Genomic DNA, 16441 nt, shown 5'->3' with positions numbered 1-16441 from the left:
TGTTCCCTCAAAAGTTGTAACAACAGAAGATAATGTTACAATTCAGAAAACTACACGGCATATACATACATGAATGGCTGGCAATATGCATTTACAGCTTACCTTCTCCTTTTTACTGAAGAATCTACCCAGCTGTGACTTGATGCCTTTTTTCTTCTGTGCAGCAGCAGCAGCGGCGGCGGCGGCAGCAGCTACAGAGGCATTGGCTGCTGCTGGCACAGGAGTGCTGGCAGCATTCTTGTGCAATGAATCTTGACTGCTGTGACGAGAAGACAGAGGAGAGGGGGGTGTGGAGTAACCTCCGGGCCTGCACCAACATACACACACAACACTAACTAATTTCTACTCTACGCCACACCATATGCACCTCGAGCAGTAGCAGACATGGACACAGCAATGCTAGGAGAAGCTCACGTGGACCAAGTTTGTTACATCACCATTATAAAACATTTCATGTGAAGCTGATTAAATGGAACTACCTGGATACGTTTTCTTGGTTGATAGTTACCCAATTCCATAGTCTCACAGACTTTTATATGAAATGTAGAGAAAAAAGCTGAGATGTTATGACAGTCAAGAGTTAGAAATTGATGCAGTCCAAGACATAGGGATACACATGTTGAATAAACTATATGCACTTGAAGTGTCAAGATGAGAGACTCTGATCTTGTTCAAACATTCCTGGTGCCCTCAGAATTGACTGCATGCAAGTAATGTAAGCAAACAAATGTTCGATGAGCAAATGTAAATTGTAATTGTAATAAGTTTAAATTACTGTAAACCACAGCATCTTGATGAGGGTCAACAATGGGTACTTCAATCAGTGCAGGTTTAGTTTAATTATTTAGTGTCAAAGTCATTAAAGACAATGTGCAAATGGGAAAGAGAAATGGACTGAACTAGAGGGAAACTGAATTTCATTCATTAAAGTTTTGTCCTTCAAATATTCCACATGAATTAGCTTTTTCTTGAACATGGATTTGTATTCTGAAATATTCTTGTATGCTAGGCAGCATTTCAATAACAGATGCTGCAAGTGGATAAATTATACTGCTAAAGATTGAGTTGATGGGTTTACGTGCCCAGGTTTTGCAATTAGTGGAAAGAGAACGTAGTACTATCTGAGAAAACAGAAGGACTCTCTGCCATGAGATATGATACCTGAACTCCAAAAAGGATGTATGAAATGTCAGTGTCACTTCAAATACCTCCCTGTTTATGGTGGTGACATAACAAACTCTCTCACAGCCCTATGGTGCAGAAAGAGACAACAACTCTCAATGTGGCATCTTCAAGAGACTCCTAGCAGCAAACATACAAATGATTACTTCTCATGCAGTAGAACAATGATTATTCAATACAATTTGCAATATTATAGCTTTAAAACATAATAAATTCTCTATGGGACTGTTTTAGACATTTTTATGGTACCAAGAAAGTTTCAAAACTTAAAGTATAGGGCTAGTAAGAGGGCTATTTGGGCTGCACCACAGCTCAAGCGGTTAGTCGCTGGCTTCCCACCGTGGTGGCCCAGGTTCGATCCCGGGTCTGGTCAAGTGGGATTTCTGGTGGACAAAGTGGCGTTGGGGCAGGTTTTCTCCAAGTACTTCGGTTTCCCCTGCCAATCTTCGTTCCACCAATTGCTCCACAATCACTCTCACCTATCATCTGGGGCTGTACAACATGCCAGAAGTGGCCGCAGCACATGGGACTTAGTCCCACACCCCTAGCAATAAAAAAACAAGAGGGCTATTCAGAAAGTAACCTCTAGTGAGCTGGTAACAAAACAACCAATGAGAAAGAAATGTCATTGTACACAATTATATGTATTTTTTTTATTGCTACTGGGGTGGGACTAAGTCCCTTGTACTGCGGCCACTTCTGGCCTACTGTACCAGCCCCAGATGACAGGTGAGGGTGACTGTGGAGCAATTGGTGGAATGAAGAGTGGCAGGGGAAACTAAAGTACTCCAAGAAAACCTGCCCCAGCGCCACTTTGTCCACCACAAATCCCACTTGACCAGACCAGGGATCAAACCCAGGCCGCCACAGTGGGAAGCCAGCGACTAACCGCTTGAGCTATGGCGTGGCCAAATTATATGTAAATACTTAAGCTATTTCTCAATGTAGTCACCATAGGAATTGAGAGACTTGTTATTTTGGGGAATAAGTTTATGTGTGCATGTGTCAAAGAAGTCTGCCACATGTGAGCTCACCCATGTTTTGACACCTTCCGTCAACTTCTCATTACTGTTGAAGCACTGTGATCACAACCAGTTCTTCAGGTAGGCAAATTGGTGGTAGTTGCTTGGATCAAGATCAGGGCTGTAAGGAGGGCGGTCAAGCAACTCCCAGTTTAAATGCTCCAGCAGTGCTCAAGTGCATGCAGCTATATGCAGACTCACATTGTCATGGAGGAGCACTATACTAGATGTCAGTATTCCAAGCTTTTTCTGAATGGCCCTAGGCCATTTCTTTAGCATTTCACAATACAAAACGTGGCTGAGCTCATAGGAGGCAAACTTATTTTACACAAGCATACAAAATTATACAAGTGCCTCAATTCCAACAGTGACTATGTTGAGAAGTAGCTTAAGCATGTACACATTTTTTATTCATAATACAGTTTTTCCTTTCATTGTTCATTTTGTTAACAGCTCACCTGAGGTTACTCTCCGAACAGTCGTCATATTAAAGATGGTTAGACAGATATTAACATTTTTGAAACAAATCATTTAAAAAAGACTATTCAGTCAATCTTTCATGACTTAACTTTTCATTTATGGTATAATATTCTTATGATATGGTAGAGAAGGGTATTAAGTATCAATTTAAAAACTCATAAACTTAAATACATGAGTCTATTAAAATATGTACACATCCAGTTCAGACATCATAATTTAAAAATCTGTCATTTTACACCTTTGGCATTATCACCATACTAAATGGTAACAGATGACTGGAGGGTGGAATGCTCAACTTTCAGTTCACACTGTTCAAACCCTTCCAGCAATGCATAAGAGCTTAAAATTTTACAACACATATCAAACAATTACAGAGATCAAATTGTTATTATAGGGGCACTTTTATCAGCAATCAGAAGTTCTGAGGAGAATTTCTTTCAACTACTTCTTTCTACAAATGAAGCTAGTGTGAGCTGACAATTATAAAATTTTGTAATTCATTTTACTGCATAATTTTCATCAGACCAGATTCTGACTAACGGAGGCCTTTTAAGCTATCATTCCAATGATGTCTGTGAAATCTACATACTTTCATTTAAAGACAGATGGGTGCAAAATTTTATACAAATCTCTGCATCTCAACATTTAAAAACAATTAAAATAAAGACACGCATGTTACTGTACATATGTGGCAAGAATTTATTTAATGAACAATCAGTGTTCTACAGCATGAAGCTAGTGTACACAAAATAATATAGAGATGAAGTAGAAAATTAGAAGCCTATGGAGTAGTAATGAAAACTGCAATAAAATGTTTCTTGTAATTCAGTAGAAGCAGCAGCAGTAAGAGCACGAGCAGCAGTAGCTAAAACTAGCACACCAATGTGATACCACTATACTGATTCAAGCAAATGAAGGTAGCTAGGGAATGAATTTTATTTAACCTCTCAACTGCTAAGCTACTTTCATACATTTCTCGTTATAAAAAGCCCTCAAGAAGTTCTGTAGGCAGACTTCTGTAGAAGATGAATTTAACGACAACGTGTAGACCTTCTAACATAGCCAAATCCACATCTCTCAACTTTTAAAGCACACCAGAATTCCTCTTTCTTGTAAAACGTTCTTCTCTTCCCAGTACGACCTGGTTAATTCTCAAAGACAATGTGCCCCAACATTATGGACATATGGGTTACAGAATCTGACCTATAAGGAAACTATAAAATGTGACAATAAAACTGACACATGGATCATAAATTTTCCCATATGGAAATTTGGGATAAACATTCGATTTTTAATACAAGATTAATTAGAACAAAATATTAATGTCAAATTATTCTTTAAAAGAAATTATTATTTGTTAAGAAGTTCATGTCCCATATGCATGTGGGTTAGTATCTGACCAATGGCTGGCCTAGGCACAGTGCCCGGGGGGGGGGGCTGGTAATGTGGATGTTATTCCCATCTTACTTTACTCTGTGTACTGTACTATCCTTATTTAATATGTCTGAGAAGAGGCCATCAAATTCAAACTCAAGTATTACACCTAAAGGAGTATGGAAAGGAATTATATATAGTTCATATTAAACACTTGATAAAGCATATTTTTATTACAGCTGTGGATTAAAACAAATCCACAGGAACACTTATAAAATGGAAAAACAGAGTTCATGTTGCAGAATTTCATGACATGGAAATATGTCAAAGAACATAATCTGGGGGGGGGGCACTGTATCTGATTATTATATAAAATGTTCTCCTGAGCCTGCTTAGTTAAGTGCAGCAGACATATGTGATGAGTATGAAAACATTATTCTAGTAAAGAGGTAGACTGCAACCATCATCTCCATGGACATACCTTGGAGCCATTACATATGGAAAAATGGGGTTTTACATTTTGCTATATAACAAGCGACATTCATGCCTCACTAAAAGGGGGGATCAGTTGACCTAAGAAACTGACTGCCAAGAATATAAATTGTCCTACATGCAAAGTTCATTTGAATTATTAAACTGTGCTACAAATGTGGACATGTCTTATGCAGCCATTGTGTTGTGACATGTAATAAAGAGAAGGGTAGACAGGGGAAAAAAATGTACAAAATGCCATACAAAGAAACTAGAACGTCAGATATTTCACGATGAAGATAAGAGTGATGATATAAGGGCAAAATCATTATAGTAGTAGAGATGATTGTAATAATGAAACCTTACAGAACTGAACAAAAACAACCACATATAATTTACAGATCATCACCAAAACCACATCTTTTTTGTGGTGAATTGAAATTGTTAAACTACTAGCTCTATCTCACAGACTAAAACTCTGATTCTGGAAGCCATTTCAAATCACGAGTCCGGCCAAACATTGTGGCACACAAATTTGTTACAAGGCATAACTAAACATACTCCAACATTACACCCATGCTGACTAAAACGGGAATGAATGCTGCATATACAGATCTGCATAAACTGGGACACCTTATGCTCAGGGTTTACTGGGTGTTCAGACTTTGTCCTTCATCTAGCATTCTGAAGAATAAAACACTTTAGGAAATGGATCTGTTTCTGTCCTCATGTGGAAAGGTGGGAGGCATATACTCTGTTGAGCCTGTTAGAAAGTGGTAACCTCAATCACTGGACAGCCTAAGTCAGTACAGCTACAACTAACTACATATCATTATACTACTCATATATAGGCTGTACTACATGTATGACTAGGGGGGGAGGGGCTTACAAATGTCTTGTCTGCTGAAAATAAGAGCATATGAAAGAGAACAATATTTTTCAGCAGTGTTGTAGTGGCATATTTTGAGGCAGTATGATGGCAGTACCAGATTATTAGCACTGAATTATTCATGATCATATGAATTTTCACTGACACACAGCAACAACTGCAAACCCCTGATCCATGACAACAAAATGCATACCTATCTTTCTTGGATCACTGCAGCATTAAGAATATGGAGCATGACAAATCTGGAGTCTGATCTGTAGCATGGGCAAAAATTTTGTCACTGAATCATGATCATATTTGTCTGCAGGTCTGCCAGCAGAGCCATGTTATTTCAGTTTATTTAAACTGTTCTATCCTCTCTGGAAGCTGAAACAACTCAGCTGGTATAGAGATAGGCCATGGGCTGGATGGGCAGGGTCAGATTTCTGGCAGGGGCAAGAGTTTTCGTCTTCCCCATAGTGTTCAGACTGGATGTGGGCTTCACTCTGTCTCCTACCAAATGGGTACTGGGGGCTGTTTCCCCAGGGGTAAAGTGGCAGGGGAGTGAAGCTGACCACTCACCCCTATCTAGTGCCAAGGTAAAGAATGGACGAGCTACACCTCAAGTCACAAATACATCTTCGTTGTGTGATGCTTACTTAATCAAGTATAGAAACAACTTTATCTTTACTCTATCTACTCTGAGCATCTCATAACTCTGTTTCCAACACACTTCAAAAGAAATGCTAGTGTCAGAAGAAAGCATGGGCTTGAACTAAACCTCATTTCCACCAGTTCCATGAGAAATTACCTATGTACCAGTGTGTGTATGTTTTCTTTATGAAATGGCCCTATGCATGAACTAAAATGAGCAATAAATACAAATAAAAAGTGTACTTCTTGGTGAAGTATCATGAATCTGTTAACTACAGTGAGTATGCCACTGTTTTGGGAGGAATCCTGCAAATAAGTTTCATATCTGCTGCTACAGGATAAGCTTATGGTTCCCATGCAGTATGAATAATCTTCAGGTGGCAGTTACAATAAAACAATTTAAATTAACTTAGTGACCAAGGATAAAAATTATTTCATACTGTAACAGCAAATAGATGCTATAAAACTGAAGCTACAAATTTTCTGTCTGTGGTCTAAATTGCGTAACGCAATAAAAGAAGGGTGGGACTCATATTTCCATGCTAAACAAACTTCATGACAACTTGAAATATAAATGTGCAATCATTCATAGGCTAAAGGGAAAAGAGTGAATTTCTGTGCTGTAATCTACATGCGAATCAGAGGTCAGCTTAATGATGGTACATCACAGCCACTCAATAGATATTATGCCATACAAAATGGATATCAAATATATGGAATAATGTTGGCTTAGCATAATTTATTCTTTTGACACCCAGTTTCAACATAACTTAAGAAGTGGATGTACCTTATCACAATTATTTCAGTTAAGGAACAAATTTTACTATTATATCTGATAGTAGGTGAGATTCATTTCAGTACTTCTGTAATTCTAGAAGTTCAAACCCAGCAATAAAACCATTAAGGCTCAATTATATTCTTCTTTATTAGTTTTGCTGTTATTGACTGATAACATATTACTGTTACTGCTGAGAGGATAACCCAGACTTGGCTGTGAGTTAAACACCTTTAAGCACATAACCTCCACACAGATAAATTGTGGTGGAACAGATTTGAGAGTTTTGAGAAATTTAACCTGAGTGCGAGGCCAGTGGGAGGCAGCATGGCCGGAGAGCCCGCTCGCCTGCGCAGTGGAAAAACAAACATGTATGGCAGATAAGTAATACAGAGTTTGCATATAAAGATATTATCCTGTCCTAAGATAACCTGGTCCTGATTCCATGTTGAAAGTTACAAATACAATTACATTCTCCCATTTAATATACTATATAGTATACTGAATCAAAACAGGTGATGTGATACTCCTAACATGAAAAGGATCAAAACCATCACCTATCATATGGTTTCTTCATAGAATGAAAACCACAGTCCTGAGTTAAAACTGGTTCTAGAAGAAAAAATTATAGTATTAACATACAGAGATTGTTCTTTATCATCTGCTCATCCTCACTTGGCCCTCTGTTAAACCACTAACACAAAATGTTCACATTTCTTCAAGTTTGCTTATAAATCTATTAAAAATGTTTTATTATGCAGCAGTAGCAAGTTTACCTGCTCACCACTGTATCTTAGTGAGCAGAGCATACTATCTGATTTTGTTAAAATAATGAGTATGTTGTTAATCAGAAATAAATGCATGTAGTAATGGCACTATCACCTATATCAATTAATTTCTAAACAAATTTCAATTCATAATTGATGAGGAAGTTCACTGAAAGGTACAGCAAGTACTAGAAGACTTAACCCAAAGGAGTGTACATAATTTTTCAAACAGCAGCTAACGGAATTGTCATTTGCTGATTATATCTAAGTTACAAGGTGAGAGCTCTTCAGGTGTCTCTCAGGTAATGCCAGACCTTTCACTTTTATATTTTTTCTGTATCCAAAAGAAATATAAATTGCTGCAAAAGCATATTACACTCTTTGGGTATTTTTGTCATGGTGGTCTGTTGTGAGGTCTAACCAAGAATGACTGAGAACAGCTAGTTCATACCAGATAATGAGTCTTGGTATCAAAACTACTGAACCAAAGGAGGTTATTGTTGTTGTTATTATTATTATTATTATTCTACCACCATTAGATAGCAGTAAATCATAGCCATCCAGTCTACTTCCTATCTAGGAAACTACACAACAGAAAAAAAAAAAAACTTGGTGATTTTAGTCTGCAAGTGAACTATACCGACTGAGCGACCGCTGCTTGTCGGCGAACTTTAGTGCCAACTTTTTAGCAGATAGAGGGTGTTGCATGGTCAGCGCAACAAATCCCCACAGTCATTAATTCCGGCTTTCTAGACTGGAGCCATTAATTCCTTCAAATAGCTCCTCAATTATCATCACGAGGCTGAACCGACTCTGTTCCAGACCGATTACTTCTCAGAAAAATCTGGCAGTGCCGGAAATCGAACCAGGACCTCTGGATCTGTAGCCAGGAACGCTGACCACTAGACAACAGAGGTGGTCCACTAATTAAAAACTATACATTTTAATTTTTGGTTTGGTTTGTTTACTACCAACTAATGCAATTCTCTTGACTTTCCATTTATGGCATGTCACAAATATAAGCCATTATCAGTACTGCAGTTAAAGACTGAAAAAAAAGAACACTGATGCGATATTAAAACTCTTGAAGACATATTTAAAGTTAAGCGTGAATCATCTGTGTGAAAGTTGCCACTTCTATAATGAACATACACAACTGTGTTCTTTATGAGCATTTGCAATACAAGATAAAAGCTCCTATTCAAAATGTTCCCAAATTGCAGTTTCTGTAATCATGCAATACTGAAACCTCATCCACTTCTAACACTCCACTTTTCATTACCAGAAGTGAATTTTCCTCAGTTTTCTTGCTCAATGGAGTGTTTCAGGATTAATGTAGATTACCTGCGAAGTTCCTCCTGGCTTTGTGCTAATGCTTGAGCGACCCTCTCTAGCCTGAGTGATCTTGCAGTTAGAGGACTAGCTGCACCACTGCTTTCACCTCCAGTTGTAACAGAATGAAGTTCTTCCTTTGAAAGCTCTGCTGACAGAGGTGCCAACTGAAGCTGCATACAGAAATTATACATTTATAACCTTCTGGCAACTTCACATAATTCATTTTAGTAAGTGTCCCATGGAAGCCACCTCATATTACAAAAAAAAAATCATGTCTACATTGTGAAATAAGACTACAAGCTGTTTTGTTTTTGTACAGTGAAATCTCTCACCAGTGTCAATGTGCAACAATAGTTGACTTTAATTTTTATGTATTAAAATGATAATAATAAAAAAGCTGATATTATACTTCTCTTATGGTGTTGATGCCTTATATTAAGGGATATCAAACTTACCCTCATCCACTGTTGAGATAAATTCTTAACTTGTCATTAATCCAAAATTCATGACCAAATGAACTGCAACTCAATAATTGCACGCAAAGTCAGAAACTAATTAACTGTATATCACAAATCTGGATGTAATACACTGTGTTGCACAAAGGGAAGACTCAGATGTGAACTCATATTATTTTAATTATTATATTATTTAGAATATTACTTTTAGCTGCGGAATTCACATCTAAACAGGTTTTGTCCACAGCATATCTATATTTGATAATTTCAAGAAACATGTTACAATCATAAACCAAAGAAAATTTCTCTATTTATCAACAGTTCAAACTCAAAATGTTTTGAAAGATAAACTACCTATTTTTAAACTGGTAAATCAATCACAGAATTATAAAGTGAATGACATGGGTCTGAATCACAAAAGAGTATTGGTATTTAACTATTCTCTAGTATATCTAATTGCATTAAATCCCTCCCAACCTATCCGTCAGCTAGGGGTAAAGACAGTTCAGGTCAGGAGCTCCAGTCATTGCCACTATCTGAAAACTTTAGGTAACCTTACTTCAATGTTCCACACATGCTGTAATGACATGAGTGCTTTCACCTTCTACTAGAGATGTATAACAATCTGTATCAAAAGCAATACTGCCTTCGTGCAAACAGTGTGGCATGTTCTAATTAAATCTCTGCACAGTCACCTTCTATTTACAATCCTACATTAATGACTTCAGGTACTCCATTTTCACTAAATCAGAAGTTTAAACAATTAACTCATGGAACAGAGTCCTTCTCGAGAAGTTGACAGTCGCTCAATTGGTCAATATATTCTCCACATATTACAGAAGCTGAAGGTCTGAAACAGTCCACCACTGGGTTCTACCCAGAGGCAATATAAGATGCTATATACGATCCATGAGTGTGTGAGTTACTAATTGTAGGAGTGGGATAGTATTGGAGCTTCAAATATGCCTATTGAACCAGCCACTGATGATACTTGAGTATGGAGCACTGATGGAACCATCAGCATGGTAAAACCAAACTGCTAAGAGAAAAGCCTGCCCAAGTGCCATTCTATCAACAACAAACCTCAAATGGGACTGAACTCAGGACTCCATAAACGAGTCTTTGAGAAGACAATAGTCACCTAGGTATTCAAAAAATCTCCTGCCTTTTATGGAACCTGAAATTTCATTGTTGTGTTCTTGGAAGCCCATCACTGGCCCATACCCTGATCCAGATGAGTGCAGTCCATATTCCCAAACTCTCATTGCAGACTGAAAGCACAGTTTTCTGGGTTGTAATGTCATGTAGCTTGGTAGAAGTTTTCCAATGTTCCTCTGAAATGTCAGTGGACTTCTACTGAACTACATGGCATTACAACATTATAGTTGTGGCTATCAGAACTTCAGATCCAACATGTATTGTTAGGTGACTAAAACTGCATCTTTGTCTTGAAGCTACGAGTAAAACATCTCTCGAACTGGCAGTCAACATACAGTACACCTAATATCCATTACTGTGACAGATTTCACTGTATTTTACATATTCATTCTAGAAATCACTACAAGATACAAGGATAACAGGTGTGTATGAAACATATAAATTCACATATACCAAAGCATTTATAAATAATTAAATAAAAATATTTATCAAATTAATTCACAGTACTACAAAGCTCTGATATAGTAACATATAAAAGCATTATGTATGCTGCAATGGCGACACTGTCAGAAGAGGTTCAGAAACTACAGTATGAAAGAAAGCTGAGGTTACAAAGAATCAAAGAAATAAAAGCAAAAACAGCAGTAAGAAAGGGTTGAAAGCCACTGAAGTGAGGAAATAGAGTAGAGGAAGAAGTGAAGTAGTACCTGAGGAAAGGAGGAACAGTAGACAAAGGGATAATTATAAAGAGAATGAGCCAAGTCAATCAAAGAACTTCAAACCTCAGAACTGTTATCTTCTGTATAACTGAGATTCTGTTACATATTAGACATTTATACTTTACATCAGAAGCGCTTATTAATGAAGGGGGACACAAGCTCAGAAATTTAGGCAGTGAATTGAGCTTGAAGGCAGGGTGCTGAAGGAAGTTGATTAGAAAAGTGAACACTGATGCTAAAAGCCATTATCATCAAATCAGAAGGCAGCTGAAAATTCTGTGCTCATGATACAATTATGTAATTTACATGCAGTGCTTGGTTTCTCAAACCGTATCACCATGGTTAACTTTTAGTCCGCAAGTGAACTATACCGATCGAGCGACCGCTGCTTGTCAGCCAAGTTAATGCCAACTTTTACGGATAGAGCGTGTCGCGTGGTCAGTGCAACAAATCCCCACGGCCGTTAATCTCGGTTTTCTAGACCCGAGATCACCATGACTACCTTAGAAAATTTGGATGATGCAGTCTTCCATGAAAAGTACAAGTACAAAACACAGTATGGCAACAGAATACCAAACAGATAACTAACTCCATGAAGCAGCTGATCCCCACATGGCTGTTTCAGAAATTCCCTCAACTTTTATGGAAACCAAAGATGTATTTACCATGTCCATGACAGATCATCAATGAATCCTATCCTGAGTGAAATGAATCTAGTTCACATCCTATTTATTTAAGATCCACTTCAATATTATCCTCCCATTTATGCCTAGATCTCCTAAATGGTCTCTTCCCTTCAAGTTTCCTAACTAAAATTCTGTACGCTACTCCAACAGGCACTACACAGACCCACCTCCTCCTCCCTCATCTGAAAATCCTAATTATTTGATCTGAGGGCCTCATGGCAGTGAATATTAACATTATGTTCTTTTGGGATGTGATGTGAAGTCTGACAGATGTGTACCAGTGTTTTGAGCTGTCTCCATTTTCAGGGTAGAAGAAAGTTACACAAGGCGAGCCCTAATAAAACTCAACATATTTTTAAGAAATTAAGGTTACATCTGAATATATCCAGGGTAATGACAACTTGTGTTTAAACAACAGCAACATGGAATGTCTTCTAGATGTAACACATCATCACACTTGATCACTAAACACAAACACAGTTGTCATGTATAAAAGTTACCAACACATAATGTTATATATTTAGGTCACCACTGCAGAACTTTAATGTTAAACATTCATGCATTTTAATCACATGATTAATATCTGCATTGTGAATAAACTTTCATTCTAGCAGACTGGCAACAGCTACTGAGCTGAAAATGAAGATTTCAGTTGGCTATTAACACTGTCTTGGAAAGCTACATATTAAATCTGTAACTAACAAGGAAAATGGCTGTAACACCTACTGGGAATATACTTATAGGTAACACAAAGTTTTAGTTTTCCAAAGACAAAACTGGGTGAAGTTCTTGTAACAGATGAATTCAGTATCACTCCCAAGGTCACTAAATAAATGTACACAATACTCTAGACCTAGGTCAAACATTAAGTCTAAGTTGTGCTTCTCCTCAGAAATCACAAAGCATGCCAATGTACAGGGTGCAAAGGATCAAACACAAGAGTGGAAATAGTCATATTGCAGTGAGAACAACTAAAGACAGAACAGTGAGACAGAGCAGGCTGCAGACAAGATCAGAGAAAGTCACTTTTCACTCTTTCAAGCAAGGTGGGGCAGGCAGGAACCATTCTGTCTACATCTACTGGGAGAAGGGCAACTCTCCACCACACAAAATACTTTTCACTGCAATTGCTTAAGAATATTTAACACAAATGTTTATTTATGAACATGAATAACTGTACATACCATTTAAGATATAAAATAAATCCATAAGAAAGAAACACCCAAACAGCTTTTTGGATTACTTCTCTGGTCATTTATTTACTTATATGCTTGAAGCATATATAAATGAAAAGATTTGTACATTTATGATGCAGAGTCAACTGTCAGCTAAGCATTTTGTGCTGTGGACTTGTGACCGGCACTATCTTTCAGAAGCAGCATACTTCACAGTAGTTTTTACATAAACCAATAGGTTACAGATTCACAACAACACGGAAAGGGTGAGGTAATGCTAATCAGCATGAAAGGAGTTTTCATCCTTTTTCAAATTTCATACAGCACACCATGTTTCTCTTTATCTTCTGTACACCGTGTCTGTAGTAAGGTCACGCGGTTCTATTTTTGCTCCATAAAGCCCCCACTTCCTTCAGATCTTTCATATTGATAGACAGTACATCATTCAGTATTTTATCATGACTTACCTTATAACTTTAATTACTTCAGCTAAACACTCTTATGTATACTGATGTACTGACTAATCAGTAAAGCAAACAGGATTGAAATTATCTTAAGAGATGTGAAAAACTGACTTGAAGTATGCCAATCTTGTGACTGTTTCCTTGCTTTTGCTTTGTGTAAGGTGAAGATAATGAAATCTAAATCATTCTTAACTTACGGTGGTTACATGCAACATATGGGTTCCTGACAATACTTTGCTTTACATGTGTAACATTCTGTTTTGACTTTGGATCACATTATCTGCATGACAATTTGGTCGATGCTGTTTGATGAGCTATATCTAATTATGGGCATCAGAAACTGAAATGAAATTATTCATTAAACCCTCAGAAGGTGATAAAGACCAAAAAATTAATGCCAACAGTACAACACAAAGCAATAACTTCAATAGCTTCTGATACAAGTTTTCTAAACTTCTTCACCCAAGAACCAAGAAACAAGTCTACAGCCACTCCTCCAAAAAATTCAGTCACTAATCTGAAGTGAATCTAAGAGTTGCTACCTATGCCAGTAATTTAGTGGTGAGAAATAATCACCCCTCAACGCCATTCTATCTTGAGTCTCTCTTATTAATCAAACTCACCTCCTACATAATACATGTGCAAGTGACAATGAAGAAGAAGAAATGTGTACAAATACCTGATGACATGGGTTTCTATTACATTACTTAACTCCATGGGGACTATGGAAAGAGATGCCAGAGGAAGGAATGGGGTAGATAAACTGAAGTAGGGAATATCCCCATGCCTGGCCACTGGTCAGCCGTGCCCTGGTAACCTATACGAACCTGGCTAGCGGGCAGTGACTCGGATAGTTGGCCTGGGCTCAAGGTGGAGGCATACTGATGCAGGTGGGCCGGAGACATAGAGGCAGGGGCCTAGAAAAACATACCTGCTGTCACCACAACACCCAGAGCCAGAGTTACAGCTGCTTTCACAAAGAAACACCCCTCAGAATGAAAATGGTGAACTTTCAGTTAAGAAGTAATAGCAAACTTGAATTAAATGTATCCAATAACACATGTCTCTATCTCCTTATCTAAGGCAGGGGTTCCCAATCTTCCTGGGGTAAGCAGTCAATATAAGAGATTAAAAAAAGAAAAAAACTGGAGAGCTGTCATGAAGTTATATAACAGCTGGCTTTGAAGATTTTAATATTATGATGTATTATTTAAAGATATATATACCAGTGTAATACATAACTTCTATCATATATATATAAATATAACTAATGTCACTTTTATTGAGTGGAAATTCTTCAGAATGCCAAGAAAAACTAATTTTTCGAACAAATACTGTGATACTGGAACAGCATCCAAATACTTCAACATTAGTAAGTTGAATTTTTAAATGCATATGATCTGGGTATCTTACATGCTCGTGCACCCAGTAAGCCATCTACAAGTACCACAGAAAAACGGATAAATGGTTGGGTAGCCCTGCCATTAGATACACAACTATACAGAGTGGGGTGCGAGGACATGGCAGTTTTCATATTATTGCTATGGGAGATTGGTTAGTGTGGATGGGCTGGCTGTTGCACACACATACTCTTCTATGTGGAGTTTAGTTGCCACAGAGAACTGGCTAGTGAATCAACATGTGTTAGCAATGATAATGTATTCTGAAACTAAATCAACAATGCAGCTGTAAATATGTTTTCAGCTTAAGTTTTGTGTCCCAAGACAGGCAGAATTCCTTCACATAATACAGTTTTAATGTGGCTTGATGATTTTAATATTCATGGCACTGTAATGAACAATTCTGTTGGCCCTGGATGTTCAATGGACACATCAGATATCAATGAAAGAGTCCAAAATGAACTGCAAAAGAGTTCATCACACTCAGCAATGTGACATGCAGCCTCCTCAAAAATCTCAAGCAGGTTCATTTGGAGGGAGAGAGGTGAGCCAAGATAACTTAACTGCATCCACTACTCTCACTGTTTCTGAAACCATTTTCCATATTTTTCATCCAGTCTCCCACAGCAGCCCAAAGAAAGAACACCATGTTCTCACACTTTACTCTGTACACAATATGCCCCATGCTGGGAAATTTCACTTTTATAAGCACTCTTTTAGTTAATACTGGTAACTCTAATCACTCTCTGGCCATACACAACAGAAAATTGTACTGATGGCCTCTTCAAGTTAATTTCTGTCCACATAACCTTCTGACAGCCAGGCAAGCCATGGCTGCTACCGACCCAAAAAGCTTTGAACACGGCCCCACTTGACCTCATTCAGCCCTAACAACACTCATGTACTAAGAAATAGAACTAAAAGAGCATAGAACACATAACTAGTGAACATATTTTCATTGACCACAAAGTAACCCCAAAGAAATAAGGCATTAGTAAGGGAGAAGAAAAGGAAAAATCTATTACGGTAAAAATAAATAAACCGGACAATTTTAATGGCTGTTGCAAAATATAAATTAACAATATCAAATACTTCACGTTATAAAAAAGTATCAATGCTTTTTAATATTGCTTACATATTTCTGTCAATGTAAAATAAATAAATTATATTCATATACTGTCTTCTTACAGATGTTAAACTGCCAAATTCTGAAAAACTATATGACTACTATAGTGTGCAAACCAAAACTTTTAACAGCAAACAAACATCAGCTCTTCTTCGTTCACTATTGCGGGAGCCCCATCATTATGAATACTTTGTTTTGATCATATAACTTTCTTTTACTTAATCATTTTGTAGGGGTGTCCTGCCACATTCTGTTGTGTTTACCCTGTGTTGTATGTCAAAACTAGCATAAACAAGATGCAACATATGTGTACTTGCTGCACTACTTGTG

The 16441-nt window shown here is 37.5% G+C and overlaps 1 protein-coding gene across 10 annotated transcripts in view; it reads right to left on the bottom strand.

The window, feature by feature from the left end:
* The window catches only part of LOC111873731 (liprin-alpha-1), a 438279-nt gene that overhangs the window by 13929 nt on the left and 407909 nt on the right, over positions 1 to 16441 (bottom strand). For 6 of the 10 annotated variants that reach the window (XM_023868665.2, XM_023868667.2, XM_023868666.2 and 3 more), the window contains 4 exons: positions 14413 to 14502; positions 8938 to 9098; positions 7127 to 7174; positions 103 to 307 (listed from right to left, as the gene is read on the bottom strand). In XM_023868665.2, coding sequence (XP_023724433.1) covers positions 103 to 307; positions 7127 to 7174; positions 8938 to 9098; positions 14413 to 14502 — 504 coding nt within the window. The remainder of the gene's footprint in view (positions 1 to 102; positions 308 to 7126; positions 7175 to 8937; positions 9099 to 14412; positions 14503 to 16441) is intronic. The other 4 variants (XM_023868670.2, XM_023868671.2, XM_023868669.2 and 1 more) reach the window with 3 other exon arrangements.

This window comes from Cryptotermes secundus, unplaced genomic scaffold (assembly GCF_002891405.2).
Source record: "Cryptotermes secundus unplaced genomic scaffold, Csec_1.0 scaffold142, whole genome shotgun sequence".
Classification (NCBI taxonomy): domain Eukaryota; kingdom Metazoa; phylum Arthropoda; class Insecta; order Blattodea; family Kalotermitidae; genus Cryptotermes; species Cryptotermes secundus.
Note: the sequence above shows the minus strand (reverse complement) of the source record. Positions and strands in the feature narration are given on the sequence as shown.